This window comes from Pseudonaja textilis, chromosome 7, assembly GCF_049901715.1.
Source record: "Pseudonaja textilis isolate UNSWEBS1 chromosome 7, rPseTex1.2, whole genome shotgun sequence".
Taxonomy (NCBI): domain Eukaryota; kingdom Metazoa; phylum Chordata; class Lepidosauria; order Squamata; family Elapidae; genus Pseudonaja; species Pseudonaja textilis.
Window position 1 is genome coordinate 4,192,175 of NC_141996.1, and position 15,199 is coordinate 4,207,373.

General features: G+C 43.5%; 1 protein-coding gene across 3 annotated transcripts in view; it reads right to left on the minus strand.

The window, feature by feature from the left end:
• Nucleotides 1-15,199, minus strand: part of UVRAG (UV radiation resistance associated) — a 90,371-nt gene that overhangs the window by 38,207 nt on the left and 36,965 nt on the right. For all 3 annotated transcript variants that reach the window (XM_087937805.1, XM_087937807.1, XM_087937806.1), the window contains 3 exons: nt 13,631-13,736; nt 5,459-5,585; nt 685-769 (listed from right to left, as the gene is read on the minus strand). In XM_087937805.1, the coding sequence (XP_087793931.1) occupies nt 685-769; nt 5,459-5,585; nt 13,631-13,736 (318 nt within the window). The remainder of the gene's footprint in view (nt 1-684; nt 770-5,458; nt 5,586-13,630; nt 13,737-15,199) is intronic.

The window sequence follows — 15,199 nt, forward strand, 5'->3', positions numbered from 1 at the left end:
CCATCCAACTCGGAACTACCTATTTATTTAGAGGCTATCTTAATAGCTTCTTAGGTTCTTGGTAAGACTTGAACTGTTTTTACTAGTCTCAGATTGTGAATCGAATTGAAGATTAAATCGTAAATAATAACACTAAAATGTACAGCCAATAAAAAGGGGGAAGTAAAATAGAAAATAAAAAGTAAAAAACAGTAAGCGTAAAAAGTAAAGAAAAAAAATAAAAAGGGATAAATAATAACCAATTTCATTGTATACATGATGTATAAAGACAATAGAAGTTAAACTATAATAATACTGCAGACAAACCTTGTGTACATATATGTTAGACAGAAAAAAACCTTGGTTGTCATTGAATTTTATCAGTTGCGGGAATTAAGTGTTCAGCAAAATGACGGACACCAAAATCTCCCAGCGACTAATAAGTTTATCTAACTAACTTTATCTTTATAACCATCCCATCCTCTGCCCTCTCCTTCTCCTTTTGTCTTCCCCCTCTTTGCCAACAACGGAATCTTTTCCAAGGACTCCTCTCTCTCCCGATTTAGTGGCCAAAGTATTTGAGTTCCAGCTTCAGTATCTGTCCTTCCAAAAAACAGTCGGCTTTGGTTTTCCTTTGTTCATTAGTATATGAACAAGCAAAATGTACGCAAAATCCATTCCAACCAGTTTTAAGAGTGCTTTTACCTCTTGGCAGTGCATTCCTTCCTTAATTCTTGCAGAGGTTCCTTATCTAAGAGGAGCTTTGAATGTTCTTCTTCGAACGCTTTTCCTACCAAAATCAATTCGGGAAGAAGAAAATAGCTGAGGTTACTCATCAGTTCTAAAGACTGGCAATTAAGCAACACTGTTTAGTTCGTTAAAGCGTCGGTAATATACAAGATCCTTCTACGGGGTATCTTTTAGTGCCAAATCTCTAATCCTGCAACGAGACAAGCGTTTTCTGCTATAGCCCTTGCTCTCTAGAATAGAGATGGGGAACCATGGCCCTTTCATCACTTGCGGACTTCAACTCACCCTAACCCTAACTTTATGACTTGTGGACTTCCAACGTTGTGGAGTTGAAGCCCACAAGTCATAAAAGGACCATGGTTCCTCATTTCTGTTCTGGATTATTCTCCCTACAGGCAGAAGTGGGCTGCTTACCGGTTCACCCCGGTTCAGGCAAACCGGTATCTAATTTTATCATTTTTAATGTCTGGTTTGGCGAACCAGCAAATCTGACCCCTGGCCGGCCCTGCCCACTCCTCCCCTCCCAGGAGTCTCCACGGGGTCTGTTTTGGATGCTAGGTAAGTGCAGGGCCTGGGCGGAGGCTCGTGGGGGGGAAATGGGCCTCCCAGAGGCTCCGGAAGGCCAGATCCAGAGGGCCTCCGGAGTCCGGGAGGCCGTTTCGCCTCCCAAAGCCCTCCGGAGCCTGGAATGGGCGAAAACGCCTCCCCCCGCAACCGCCATGGTGCAGGAGGCTGACTAGGCCATGCCCACCATAGCCATGCCCACCATAGCCACGCCCACCCAGCAACCGGGCAGAGAACCAGTTGCTAAAATTTTTGAGCCCCACCCCTGCCTTCATGTGTCAAGAAGACCCCATTTGTCTTTTGCAAGGCCGTGAAGGCTCGCTTGTACAGCAGTCAGGCCTTGGGACCCCCGAGTGTGTTAAGGCATCGGTCCCCAACCTCTTTGGCCGCATGGATCAACACGCGGCAGGAGCAGGGAAGTTGTGGGGAGGGTTCCCACGTTCAACCTAATCTCGCAAATGCAAAGTGTTTTGTTGCGGTTTTTTCCACACGCTTTCCCGCTGCCTTCCCGGTCCTGTTCCCAATGGGCCACAGACCAGTGCTGGTTCTGTGGACTGAGGGTCAGGGACCCCTGTGTTAAGGCCTGTTTCCTGGATGTATTCATATCCATAGTAAAATATATTTGTTTTGTACTGTATTCATTGCTTTAGTTTCCGAGGGGATCCCTTGGTGCTCTCTGAGCTTGGTTGGTTTCTTGCAGACCTTTTATTAGTCTACCAATAAGACTGATGGCATAGGACACGGCGTCTCAATTGCTGAGGCGCTGAGCTTGTCAATCAGTAAAGGTTGGCAGTTCAGTGGTTTGAATCCCTAGCGCCGTACAATGGAGTGAGCTCCCGTTACTTGTCCCAGCTTCTGCCAACCGAGCAGTTCAAAAGGGTGCAAAAAAATGCAAGTAGAAAAAGAGGGACCACTTTGGTGGGAAGGGAACAGCGTTCCGTGCGCCTTCGGCGTTTAGTCATGTTGGTCACAGGACCACGGAGACGTCTTCGGACAGCGCTGGCTCTTCAGCTTTGTAATGGAGGTGAGCACCGTCCCCTAGAGCCGGAAACGACTAGAATGGGTGTGCGAGGGGAACCTTTACCTTTACGTAGCACTGATGGTGTTCCCTAGTTGGGTGATAAAATGTCTGCAAGTAAACAGCCAAGTTCAGAGAACACCAAGGACCCCTTCATTTCAACCCTGAGCTACAAATATTCTCCGTTATTGGTGCCTGGTTTCTGGGTAGCATATGACTTACAGTACCCAGAGTTGCTTATTTAGATAGGGGTGCCAATAGAAATCAAATACAATCCATTTGAGGAGTTGAGAGACAGTATAGCAACTTGGTTGAGCAAGGATATGAACCTCAGGATCGTGTATAAAAGCCTGCAGAATGAACCAATTGCAGGTGGGTTCTCAAGTTACGACCACAACTGAGCCCAACATTTATGTGGTTAAGTGAAGGAGATTTGTTGAAGGAGTTTTGTCCCACTTTAGGACTTTTCTTGCCACAGTTGTTAAGTGAATTGTTGTGTTTGTTAAGTTAGCAACATATTGTTAAGTGAATTTGGATTTCCTGTTGATTTTGGTCGGCAGAAGGTTGTCCAAAAAGGGAATCACATAACCCGGGACTGTGCAACTGTCATAAATATGAACCAACTGCCCAGCGCCTGAATTTTGATCGTGTGGAGAAAGTGACATTGCGGTGACTCCAGCAGCAGCAGAACGCAGCTCTCCACTCCCTGCGCTGGCTTCTGTGTGTTCGTGGGCTCCAAAAGGAGCCAAAACCACTCTGGAGGACTGATGAAGCAAGGAAGGGGCGCCTGGTGAGGTTTCAGGGGAGAACGCAACTCCCCCGTAGACCCCCGAGGCTCTTACTCTTCAAGCCACGTCATGAAGAAGGGCGGCTAAAATAGCCGCCACACAGCTGGAGACAGCCTCAACCTAAGAAGAGTGCAGGAGTGGAGACAGTGACAGTGTGGAACTGGGTGAGAGGAATTCTTTTATTTAATCATAACCCCCAAAAGAGAAGACTCAGAAAAGGGCTCAGAACTATCTTTAACTTGGCAGCGATTGTTAATGTGAGAAAAATACAGAGAAAGAAGTTGGGAAAAACAAGAACTTAATTCTTGGATTTTGATCATGTGACCCCGGGGATGTTGCAACGGCCATCAGTGTGAAAAACAGTCAAAAGTCACTTTTTTTCAGTGCCTTGTGCTGGTAACTAAATCTGGGTCAATGCAACTGGATCAATTCAGTTGAAGTGAAGCTTTAAGCATTCCTCGGTTGTTTTATTCAATTTAAGCCTTTGTTCTTTGGACTACGCGGTCCAATTTCTACTGTTGCTTCTTCAGTCCCGCATCTGCTTTGTTGGTTTTGAAGAAGCCAACAGAGGTTCTTAAAAGCAGATGAGTCATTTCATGAGAAACTGAAGAAATCGAATATGACAATCAGTCTACCAGAGCAGAGTTAATTTGAAGACTATTAAGTTAGTCTCTTCTGATCACAAAATAAGATATGGGGAGGTTTTTTCTTGTTTCAACTAAACTGGACATTCTGGCGAATATTTTAACAAGGGGCTAGTTGCAGTTGTTGTTCTGTTCTTGAAAATATCATTCAAGGAGAGGTATTATTTGCTCACGGGCTCTGGGATTCCCAGTTCACATTCTGGCGTGAAATCTCAGAAAGCGTTAACATGATTTGGGGCTGATCGCCGCATATTAAGGGCGCATATGTTCTTCTTGGCTTTATTCTCAGGATCAGGAATATTTCAAAACGTCCAAAACGGTGAACTTTTCACACATAAAGAGATGGCCAAAAAGACTTGGAAGGCTAATTCTACATTTGATACATAGCAACCAATGGCTGTGTTATCTGTCAGCCCTCTTGAGACAGCTTTGTTTGGCAAAGGAATGGATTCTGAAGCATTTTGCTCACGCTTTAAGAGCTATTTTTATATCATTTTTCCCCCCAGATTTTGTCCCATGCTATTTATTATTCTCTGCTTTGTTGAAAACTGAGTACAAGCATGTCATTATTACTAGGGTTAATTTTAAGGACGGGCCTAGTCGTGAACTCAGGATTTTGTTATTTGCTGGCGTTTTACTCATTACAGCTAGTCTTCGACTTATGGCCACAATTGGGACAAGAATTTCTGTTGCCATACTAAGCAAGGGAACCGTGCCCAATTTTACCACTGTGGTTTTGGGGGGTTTTTTTTGCCATATTTGAATTATGTGTTTAAGAGAATCCACCTCCCCTTATTGACTTTGTTTGTCTGAAAGCTGGATGGGGAAAATCACACATTTCGTTTATTCCTTTTATTTTTACAAATAACCCAAGGCACCAAGCGTATCTAACACACCTTCCGCCTCCTATTTTCCCCACAACAACCACAACACTGTGAGGTGTTGTGAGCTGGACTGGCCCAAAGTAACCCAGCTGGCTTTCATGGCTAAGGCAGCACCAGAACTCCAGAGTTTCCCAATTTCCAGCTTGGTGCCTTAACCACGAGATGGTTTAACCCCTAAACTGGCCAACTGGGATCCCTGCGTTAAATGCTCAAATTCTGAGGTCCCTGGGGTCATGTTGCAACACCCCCCACAGTCATAAAGGTGAGGACTCGTCGCAAGTCGCTCTTTCTAGTGCTGTTGTAACTTTGAACGGTCACTAAACAAACGACTGATAAGTCAAATGCTACCTGTACAATTATTTTAATCTAGAAAGTGTAATTTGAGCTGTCCTCTCCGGACTTCATAACGCAACAGGAGATATTAGGAGAAGATCTGGGATTAAGGCGCTGGGAACTCTGAACCACCATGGCAGTTTGAGGAAGGAAACTTCTGGTCTCTCATGACCTACAGCAGGGCTGTCCAACATTGGCAACTTTAGGACTTGTGGACTTCAACCCCCAGAATGCCCCAACCAGCCTTGTGGACTTCGACTCCCAGAATTCCCCAGCCAGAATTTTGGAAGTTGAAGTCCACAAATCTTAAATTGTCAAGGTTGGACACTCCTGACCTTCAGTATCAGCGTGATAGATACCTTAGCAAGACGCCAAGAACACCACTAATGAGCAGCCAGAGCCTGCCAAATTGTATTTTTTAGGAGCAACTCATCGGTTTTTGGTCATTCAGCTGCAAAGGGGGGGGGGAACAAGACGACTGGTATCATTCGCACTCACCTCTTTCAAGTAGTGCACTTTGCTCCTTATGCAGTAAGGCTACTTCCCGGCCTAGAGCTCTTTTCTGCCTCTCTAGCTCATTCCGAAGCACCAGAATCTTCAACTGTAAACACTCACTCTCTTTTTTCTATAAAACAAAAACAAGGATTGTTCAGCATGTTCAACAGGTAGACACTTCTGGGAGAAACGCTACCGGTGAATACTATATATTTCGGTGGAAAATAAAGATTATGGCAGTCCCGGAAGAGGTCCCAAATTGAAGTGAGTATTTGTAGCTCAGGGTTGACCTGTGGGGTGTGCTTCGTGGTCTCTGAGCTTGGTTGTTTTCTTGCAGACGTTTCATTACCCAACTAGGTAACATCATCGGGGCTAGAATATAGGAGTTACAGAATAACGGAAGGGACCTTGTAGGTCACCTAGTCCAACCCGCTGCTCGAGCGGGAGACCCTATACTATTTCTGACAAGCGGCTGTCCAGTCTCTTCTTAAAAGCCCCCAGTGATGAAGAACCCGCAATTCCTGAAGGCCAGCTGTTTCCACTGGTGGATGGTTCTAAATGTCAGAAAATGTCTCCTTATTTCTAGGTTGAATCTCTCCCTGATCAGTTTCCATCCACTGTTCGTTGCCTGGCCTTTTGAGTTCTTTGGAAAATAGCTTGACACCCTCACCACCACCTCTTTGTAAGGAAGGGGGGATGGATTTATGAGGAGAAGTGGGAGTGGCGGGGGAAGGAGGACGACAACAACCTGGTTGCTTTCTTGCAGGCATTTCATTAGCTGCCCAGGCAACATTTCCAGTGCTAGGAGCGGGGTTAGCAGAGAGGAGGTGGAGGAGGACCAGGGGGTCCCTGGTACTGTCTGAGCTTGGTTGCTTTCTTAAAGGCATTTCACGGCCCGCCTAGGCAACGTTTTCAGTGCTAGAAGGGAGCGGGGTTTGCTGCCTGTTTATATTCAGGACACCCCTGTAGGATGAAGGCCTTTTCCGCAGGCTTCCAACCCTTGCTTTAGGTCTCTTTCGTGGACATTTTTTTAAATCAAGGAATCCATTCTACGACTACTCTATCTATCTATCTATCTATCTATCTATCTATCTATCTATCTATCCCTATCTATCTATATCTATCTATCTATCTATCTATCTATCTATCTATCTATCTATCTATCTATTTTCTATCTATCTATCTATCTATCTATCTATCTATCTATCTATCTATCTATCTATCTATCTATCTATCTATCATTACTCCTCTCTTTCCTCTTTCTTATCTGTCTACTCTCATTATCTATCTATCTATCTATCTATCTATCTATCTATCTATCTATCTATCTATCTATCTATCTATCTATCTATCATTACTCCTCTCTTTCCTCTTTCTTATCTGTCTACTCTCATTATCTATCTATCTATCTACCTACCTACTTACCTACCTACCTACCTACCTACCTACCTATCGCTTACAAGATAATAGGTAAAGTATAAACACAGTTATGGAGACATGAAATGGATACGTATAGAAAAAAAAAAAAATAAAAAACCAATAGGGCAGGGACGGTAGGCACGTCAGTGTGCTCATGCGCGCCCGTCCCTTGGTCCACCTGCCCTCGGCTCGTCTTGCTATGCGACCAGACCATTTCCATCCCCATTTTTTAAACTCTCTGGGTGACATTGCGTACATATGTTCTGTAATCCAGGGGCGGGTCTTCCTATCTTGTCTTAGTGAGGCCGAACACGAATCCTTCCACGGCTCTTTGAACCAGTTGTAGCCTTTGTGTCGGTTTGTGAGGTTAGCGTCCATGTTTCGCTGCCGTACGTTAAAGCGGGCAGCACGCACCGATTGAAAACTTTTCTCTTCGGGCCTACGGGGGGGTGGAGGATTGGGGGGTTGTTCTACATTTAACTTGTCAAATGCCCGCCAACCATTCAAGATATATAAATACTAGCTCGATACCCGTGCTTTGTTATGAAACGATGTGGTCGGGCTTAGTTTTTGGGGAGGAAAATAAGGGGGGAAATATTCTGCCTCTGCCTACCAGCATCCGTCAGTATTCATCTGGGCAGCGTCCTGTCAGTGTGCGAGAGAGTTGAGGGCTGTTTGGAAACTGAAGCAGTATTTGCTGTGTGAGCAAGGAGGAGACAGCAAGGAGCCTGGGCGTGGCTTAGCTCAACTGTTCTGTACTAAAGCTGCTTGGTGCTGTTGTGAAACTGAAATTGAAACTCCTCTGCTTGTGTTTTTCATTTGGAAGAGATTTCTTTTCAGGTGGGGAGGGGGAGTCGAACTCCTTAGCATCAGAGCGTGTTAATAATAATAATATATGAAATAGTAATGCTCTGAGGGTCATTTCGAAAAATCCTTTCTTAGTGAGCACCTAGAAGCCAAGAGGAACATGCGGGCCAAATTTCAAGTGTGTAAGCTTTACGGTTCTGGAGATTTTGTGATGATGCGTGAGTGGTATTTCACTTTATATATATGGATATACACACACCTACCTACCTTCCTTCCCTCCCATCCTCCATCTCTCTACCTCTCTCTCTCTCTTGTTTTCTTAAGGTTTCACGGGTATTTATATGTATGGTATTCAGCTTTGTTTGGGTATTTTCCCACATCATTATGGTTGTGCTTTTAAAGTTGTAGCAACATTTCAGCAGAATCTCATCTGCCATCATCAGGCTTCTGTCTTGTGTTCGTCTGTGTTGGCAGATGAGATTCTGCCGAAACGTTGCTACAACTTTAAAAGCACAACTACAATGACGTGGGAAAATACCCGAACAAAGCTGAATACCATACATACATACATACATACATACATACATACATACATACATACATACATACATACATACATTCATGCATACATACTAAACAGAGAGCAAACCTCACTCCCTTCTAACACTGATGATGTCCCCTAGTTGGGTAATGAAATGTCTGCAAACAACATAACTGAAAAAGATTCACAGAAATCTCCATTTGACACACAAACCTGACATCTAAAACTCAAGTTATTGCACGCTATACATTTTTCAGCTTGGAAACTCACAGCATCGCACCGGCAATCTTTAAAGCAAAATCACCCACGATGACAGGTATGCTACTATTTTCATTTTAGAAGACAAAAAAAAAAAAAAAACACCAGGGTTTTGCAAAGCACATTTTCCCCCCACTGGAGCAAACTACCGTTCTGCCTTTTTAATCGCTTTGCAGAAAGACAGAACGCCGAGCACATTTCCATTACAAGCAGCTCTCAAATTATTATTATTATTATTTTACTCATCTGTTGAATTGATAGCCCTCCTGGCTCTCAATGACTCTGGGTGGCTATACAATTGTGAAAGAAATAAAAACATAAAACCCGAAAAAGAAATCGTGAGATGGCTTGAAAGCAAACACAAGAAACTACCCCTGCTCCTCAAAACCCTCCATCCAGCCGGGGGTGGGGGTGGACAAGTGGGGTTCAACCATCACCCTTGCCCCAAACCCTGGGAGAATAGCCAGGACTTTTTAACAGCTTCCAGAACTTCATCCGGGTGGGAGCCATGCGGATCCAATTAGCCGAAGAGGCTGCTAAACTCTGCACGTTACAAAACGTTCCCGAAAAGTGGTTAAACTAAACACACTGTTTTGGGTTTGTTTTTTGTTTGCGTGTTTGTTTTATGGGCTTTCAAGGAAAAGAATTGCCGCTACGGGGCCCTTTCTTGATGACAAGGTTTGGATGCTGTCCCTTGAACGAGACATCGATGTCCTAGAAAGATCAGTAAACGCTGGGAACGGCGTGCAAACAACGGTGTGTAATCTTCTGGCTAGGAAGAGAATGGAATGACGCCAAAAGTCTTCATCACTGTCAACCTGCATCATGGAGGACTCCCAGGTTTTCATTTCTTCTCAGGGCTGACAAAAGCAGCTGAAAATCCCATTCAAATCTTGACTCCTTGGGTCAAGGGCCTGGCATATGGCCACTACCATCCCCCTATCTCGTTGCTGTCAACTCATAAAACATCCCTAGGCCTGTTTTAGTAGTTGCCGTAAAAAGGAAGGAGGAAATCTGGAAGGGCAGTGGAGCCATTTGAAAGCAAAAGTACGGTCCAACTCTTACCTTGAAAAGATTGTAACTAAAATACCAGAGCTTTTGCCCACGAATATATTTAATTGGAGAACGTGAATGATGACACCCAGTCCGTAATTGGAGAACGTGATCGATGACACCCAGGACGTAATTGGAGAACGTGATGGATGACACCCAGCCCGTGAACTGTGCTCAATTGGAGAATCTGGCTTATTGGGGGGGACGGGGGGACAGGGTCACAGGGGACTGTAAATTATGTATGTCAGAGTTGGCAGGGCCAGTATGTCGCCTCTAGTGAACGGAAATGGGGAACTCAATGTGGTCATTAAGTCGAGGACTACCTGTACAGTTAACTAGTTGCTAGCCAGGCTTTAGCAATTCAAATTCCTAAATACAATTGCTAGCTAAATGGAACTAGAAGCAATAGGTGGAAACTGATCAAGGAGAGAAGCAACTTGGAACTAAGGAGGAATTTCCTGACAGTGAGGACAATTAACCAGTAGAACTACTTGCTACCAGAAGTTGTAGGTGCTCCATCATTGGAGGTTTTTAAGAAGATGTTGGATAACCATTTGTCTGAAATCATGTAGGGTTTCCTGCCTAGGCAGAGGGTTGGACTAGAAGACCTCCAAGGTCCCTTCCAACTCTATTCTATTCTATTCTATTCTATTCTATTCTATTCTATTCTATTCTATTCTATTCCATTCCATTCCATTTTACTTTACTGTACTCTATATTCTATTCTATTCTATTCTATTCTATTCTATTCTATTCTATTCTATTCTATTCTATTCTATTCTATTCCATTCCATTCCATTCCATTCCATTCCATTCCATTCCACTTTACTGGACTCTATATTCTATTCTATTCTATTCTATTCTATTCTATTCTATTCTATTCTATTCTATTCTATTCTATTCTATTCCATTCCATTCCATTCCATTCCATTCCACTTTACTGGACTCTATATTCTATTCTATTCTATTCTATTCTATTCTATTCTATTCTATTCTATTCTATTCTATTCCATTCCATTCCATTCCATTCCATTCTATTCCATTCCATTCCATTCCATTCCATTGCACTCCACTTCATTCTACTCTACTCTTCTATTCTATTCTATTCTATTCTATTCCATTCCATTCCATTCCATTCATTCCACTTTACTGGATTCTATATTCTATTCTATTCTATTCTATTCTATTCCATTCTATTCATTCCATTCTATTCATTCCATTCCATTCCATTCCATTCCATTCCATTCCATTCCATTCCATTTTACTTTACTGTACTCTCTATTCCATACCATTGTATAAAAAGCTAGAATGGAACTAGTTTGGTCACCATGATATAAAAAAAGATGTTGAGACTCTGGAAAGAGTGCAGAGAACAGCAACGAAGATGATTAAGGAACTGGAGGCTAAAACATATAAAGAACAGTTGCTGGAATTTGGTAGGTCTAGTTTGATGAAGGACTAGGGGAGATGTGATAGGAGTCTTCTAATATCTCAGGAGCTGCCACAAAGAAGAGGAGGGGGTCAACTTATTTTCCAAAGCCCCTGAAAGCAGGACAAGCAGTGATGGATGGAAATTAATCAAGGAGAGAAGCAACTTGGAACTAAGGGGAAATTTCCTGACAGTGAAAACAATTAATAAGTGAAAAAACTTGCCTCCAGAAGTTGTGGATGCTCCAACACTGGAAGTTTTTAAGAAGAGACTAGATAACCATTTGTCTGAAATGATGTAGGGGTTTCCTGCCTAAGCAGGGGGTTGGACTAGATGACCTCCAAGGCCCCTTCCAACTCTGTTGTTCTGTTAAGAGTGGCTCCTGTTTCCGCTGGTTCCACGGGAGGCCTTCTTCCAAAGCCATAAAGCATTGGTGCTAAGCTTGCCGGTACAAATGTGCATCCCAGGACCCCCAAATTTCAGTTGTTCACCCCATTACTCATCCTCAAACTCTTGGAGCATCGCTCAGCCAAGGTGGTTACAAGGCTCCCCCACTCTTTCAACTGGCAACTCGTGAATCCCAATTTGCAAGTGTTTGCTTTCCCTGGCAACCCTCTCACTCACCACCGAGTCAACCCAGATGCTTCGTAACTGGAGAGCATTAGGAGGCCTATTAATTCATTTCCCCCTCCTCCCCCTCGGTTTAATCCAACATATGAAGCTGTTGGACTTTCCAGATAAATATTTCCGTTTAATAATCATAAAAAAAGGAGCTTGTGTTACGTGCACGAGGGAGAAAACGCTTGTAATTTCAATGACTGCATACGGGCACCCAAAAGAGTCCTCTTACATGCAAAGCTGGTCGTTATGGAAGTTGAGAAAACACAGAATAAATTGTATACTTGCATTTCATTCTTCCAAAAATTATCTCCCGCCAAAAAAAGGGGGGGGTGTCTGAAATTTTATAGGTTTCCTGCCTAAGCAGAGGGTTAGACTAGAAGACCTCCAAGGTCCCTTCCAACTTCCTATTCCTATTCCTATTCCTACTCTACTCTACTCTACTCTACTCTTCTCTACTCTACTCTACTCTACTCTACTCTACTCTACTCTAGCAACAGAGGCTTCAACAGCTTACATTCTCCATCATCCAGGTCCTGGTTCTCCCAAAGGTGCATTTTTCAAGAGGCAAGTGGACTTTCTTTGTTTTTCCTTGAAGATCTTTCACTTCTCATCCAAGAAGCTTCCCCAGTTCTGACTGAATGTTGGAGAATGAAAGGATTTATATTCCTTGCAGACATCTGGTGGACTCTCACAGAGAGTACTAATGACCAGATGGCTGCAAGGAATAAAAATCCTTTCATTCTCCAACATTCAGTCAGAACTGGGGAAGCTTCTTGGATGAGAAGTGAAAGATCTTCAAGGAAAAACAAAGAAAGTCCACTTGCCTCTTGAAAATGCACCTTTGGGACAGTTTGTCAGTTTTTATATTTGCAGTGTTCAAATCAGGAAACTTAAATTACCTCTTACAGGTAGTCCTTGACTTATAACCACAATCGTAAGACCCAAAATTTCTGTTTGCAAGCAAGACAGTTGTTAAGTGAGGTTAGGCTTTCTTGTCACGGTTGTTCAGTGAATCACTGCAGCTGTTAAGTTAGTAACGCAGTTGTTAAGTGAATATGGCGTTCCCCATATGACTTTGTTTGTCAGAAGGTCGCAAAAGGGGATCCCGTGATCCCTGGACCGTCCAACCGTCATAAATATGGATCAGTGGCCAACCATCTGAATTTTGATCATGTGATCACAGGGATGCTGCAACGGTCATAAGGATGAAAAATGGTCGTGAGTAACTTCGAACGGTTACTAAATGAACTGTTGTAAGCCGAGGACTACCTATCCCTGGCGTTTGACCAGCACCCAAATTTAGACCACGTGACCCTGGGGATGCTGCAAGGGTTGTAAGACTAAAAAGTGACCGTAAGTCACCTTTTTTTCAGGGTTGTGGTAACGTCACGTGGTCACTAAACGAATGGTCATTGAGCCGGGGACTACCTGTACCACGGCTCCTTAAAAACATGGCCTGTGATTCCAGAGCCAACTTCTCCTGCTCTCTGCCCAACCTGTAAAGAGTCTAAGATTCAATGATAGGAAGGGTAAAACTTGCATTATAAAATAAAGGTCTTCAAACTTGGCAGCTTTAACACTTGTGGACTTCAACTCCCAGGATTCCTGAGCTAACCTGACTGGAGGAGGAATTCCGGGAGTTGAAGTCCACAAAGTCTTGAAGCTGTCAAGTTTGAAGACCCCTGCTCTACAGTATCTATCTTCTATCTCCATCCATCCCTATCTCTATCTCTATCTATCTAATCCAAGGGTCTTCAAACTTGGCAAGTTTAAGACGTGAGGACTTCAACTCCCAGGATTCCTGAGCTAACATGACTGGAGGAGGAATTCCGGGAGTTGAAGTCCACAAAGTCTTCAAACTGTCAAGGGTGAAGACCCCTGCATTAAACCTTCATCCCCCTTAGCACCTATCCATCTTTCTCTTCACAAAACACACCCCTGTGCTCAGGAACTTAATTTACGCCAAGACTGCATTCCTCCTGCGGTGTTTTACAACACCTGTCAGGTACACACTCCCACTTTAAAAAATAAAAAAATAAAAGCATACCAGCTCGTTGCTTGTAGACGTAAGCCTCAGTTTCTCTTCAATCTCCCTTCCTATTTTCTGAACGGTTACCTGAGTCTGCTTAATGGCACATTGCGCCCGGTGGAGCCTGCAGAGAAACACACAGGTACAATTCAACGTTACTCAGGTGGCCAAGAACGGGGCGAAGCGCAATTTGAAGCCAAGCCAAGCTCTACTGAGGACTGCAGAAGCTGGGCAGCTGAAGTACTGAGCTAGGAGTCCTAAATTGTCCCTGGCTATTTTATGAGTGCTATGAAACATCAAAAATGCCAATAAATGTTACTGATCTTCCCATCAGGGAATGGGAAAGAAGAGAATGTCCAACCCCAGATAGAAATTATCCCAGGGAAGAGATCTCATCGTTTGTTTAAAGAGGCACACTGATTATTATTAAGAGTTTGGTCTAGTGGTTAAGGCACCAGGCTGGAAGCCAGGAAACTGGTGAGTTCTAGGCAGGAAAAATGCCGGGTAACTTGGAGCCAGTGACTCAACCCAGCCAACCTCATAGGGTTGTTGTTATGGGGAAAATAAGAGGAGGAAGGAGTTCTGGGCATGTTTGCCAGCTTTTTTTTTTATTAAAATAATAAAGGCAAGATATAAATCAATGTCTGTCTGTCTGTGTCTATCTATCCATCCAGCACCTATCTACAAATCATTCCATCCATCCCTCCTATCCATCTGTCTATCTGCAAATCATTCCATAGTATAAAATACTGTCTTGAAGATTTCCTTTGGTTCACCTGCAGCCTCCTGCCAATAATGTAAATGACCTGAAACAAGCCCTCGTGTTTCAGGTTTAAAAACATCTTATTTCTACAGGTAGTCCTCAGCTTATGGCCACCATCGAGCCCAAAATGTACGTTGCTAAGTGAGAAATCTCTTAAGGGAGCTTTGCCCCATTTTACGACATTTCTCGCCACGTTTTGCTAAGCGAATCAAAGCAGTTCTCAAATGAGTAGCACGGCTGTTAAGTGACTCTGGTTTTCCCCCGCTGCCTTTGCCTGTCAGGAGGTGGCAAGAAGGCAGTCGCCTGACTCTGGGATAGGGCAACCATTGTAAAAGTGAGTTAGTTGCCAAATGTAAATCCAAATGTTAGTTGCCCGAATGTAAATCACATGACCGTGGAGATGCTGCAACGGTGCTAAGGGTGAAAAATGGTCCTAAGTCACTTTTTTTCAGTGCCATTGTAACTTTGGACAGTCACCAAATGAACTGTTGTAAGTCGAGGACTACCTGAGTTGTCCTGCCACAGAATCAAGGGATTCAAATATTACAGGATTAAGTGTGTCTCCCCTGCACTTTTCCCTCTCACTTCTCCTTTGCTGTTGTTCAATCTCCCCTATTGCATTAACCCTGTGTGTTCAAGCATCAGGATTAGAGACAGATCCTAACTGTCCACTGTATAAGAATCTTCTCTACCATGTTATATGACCGATGACTCAAGAAACCAAAACAAATGTTGGTTTGTCACAAATTTTTAATATATAGAGTTGTAAAAACGCAAGTCTAACGTAAAGAAAAAGATGACTTTACTGAAAAAAGCAACAAGCT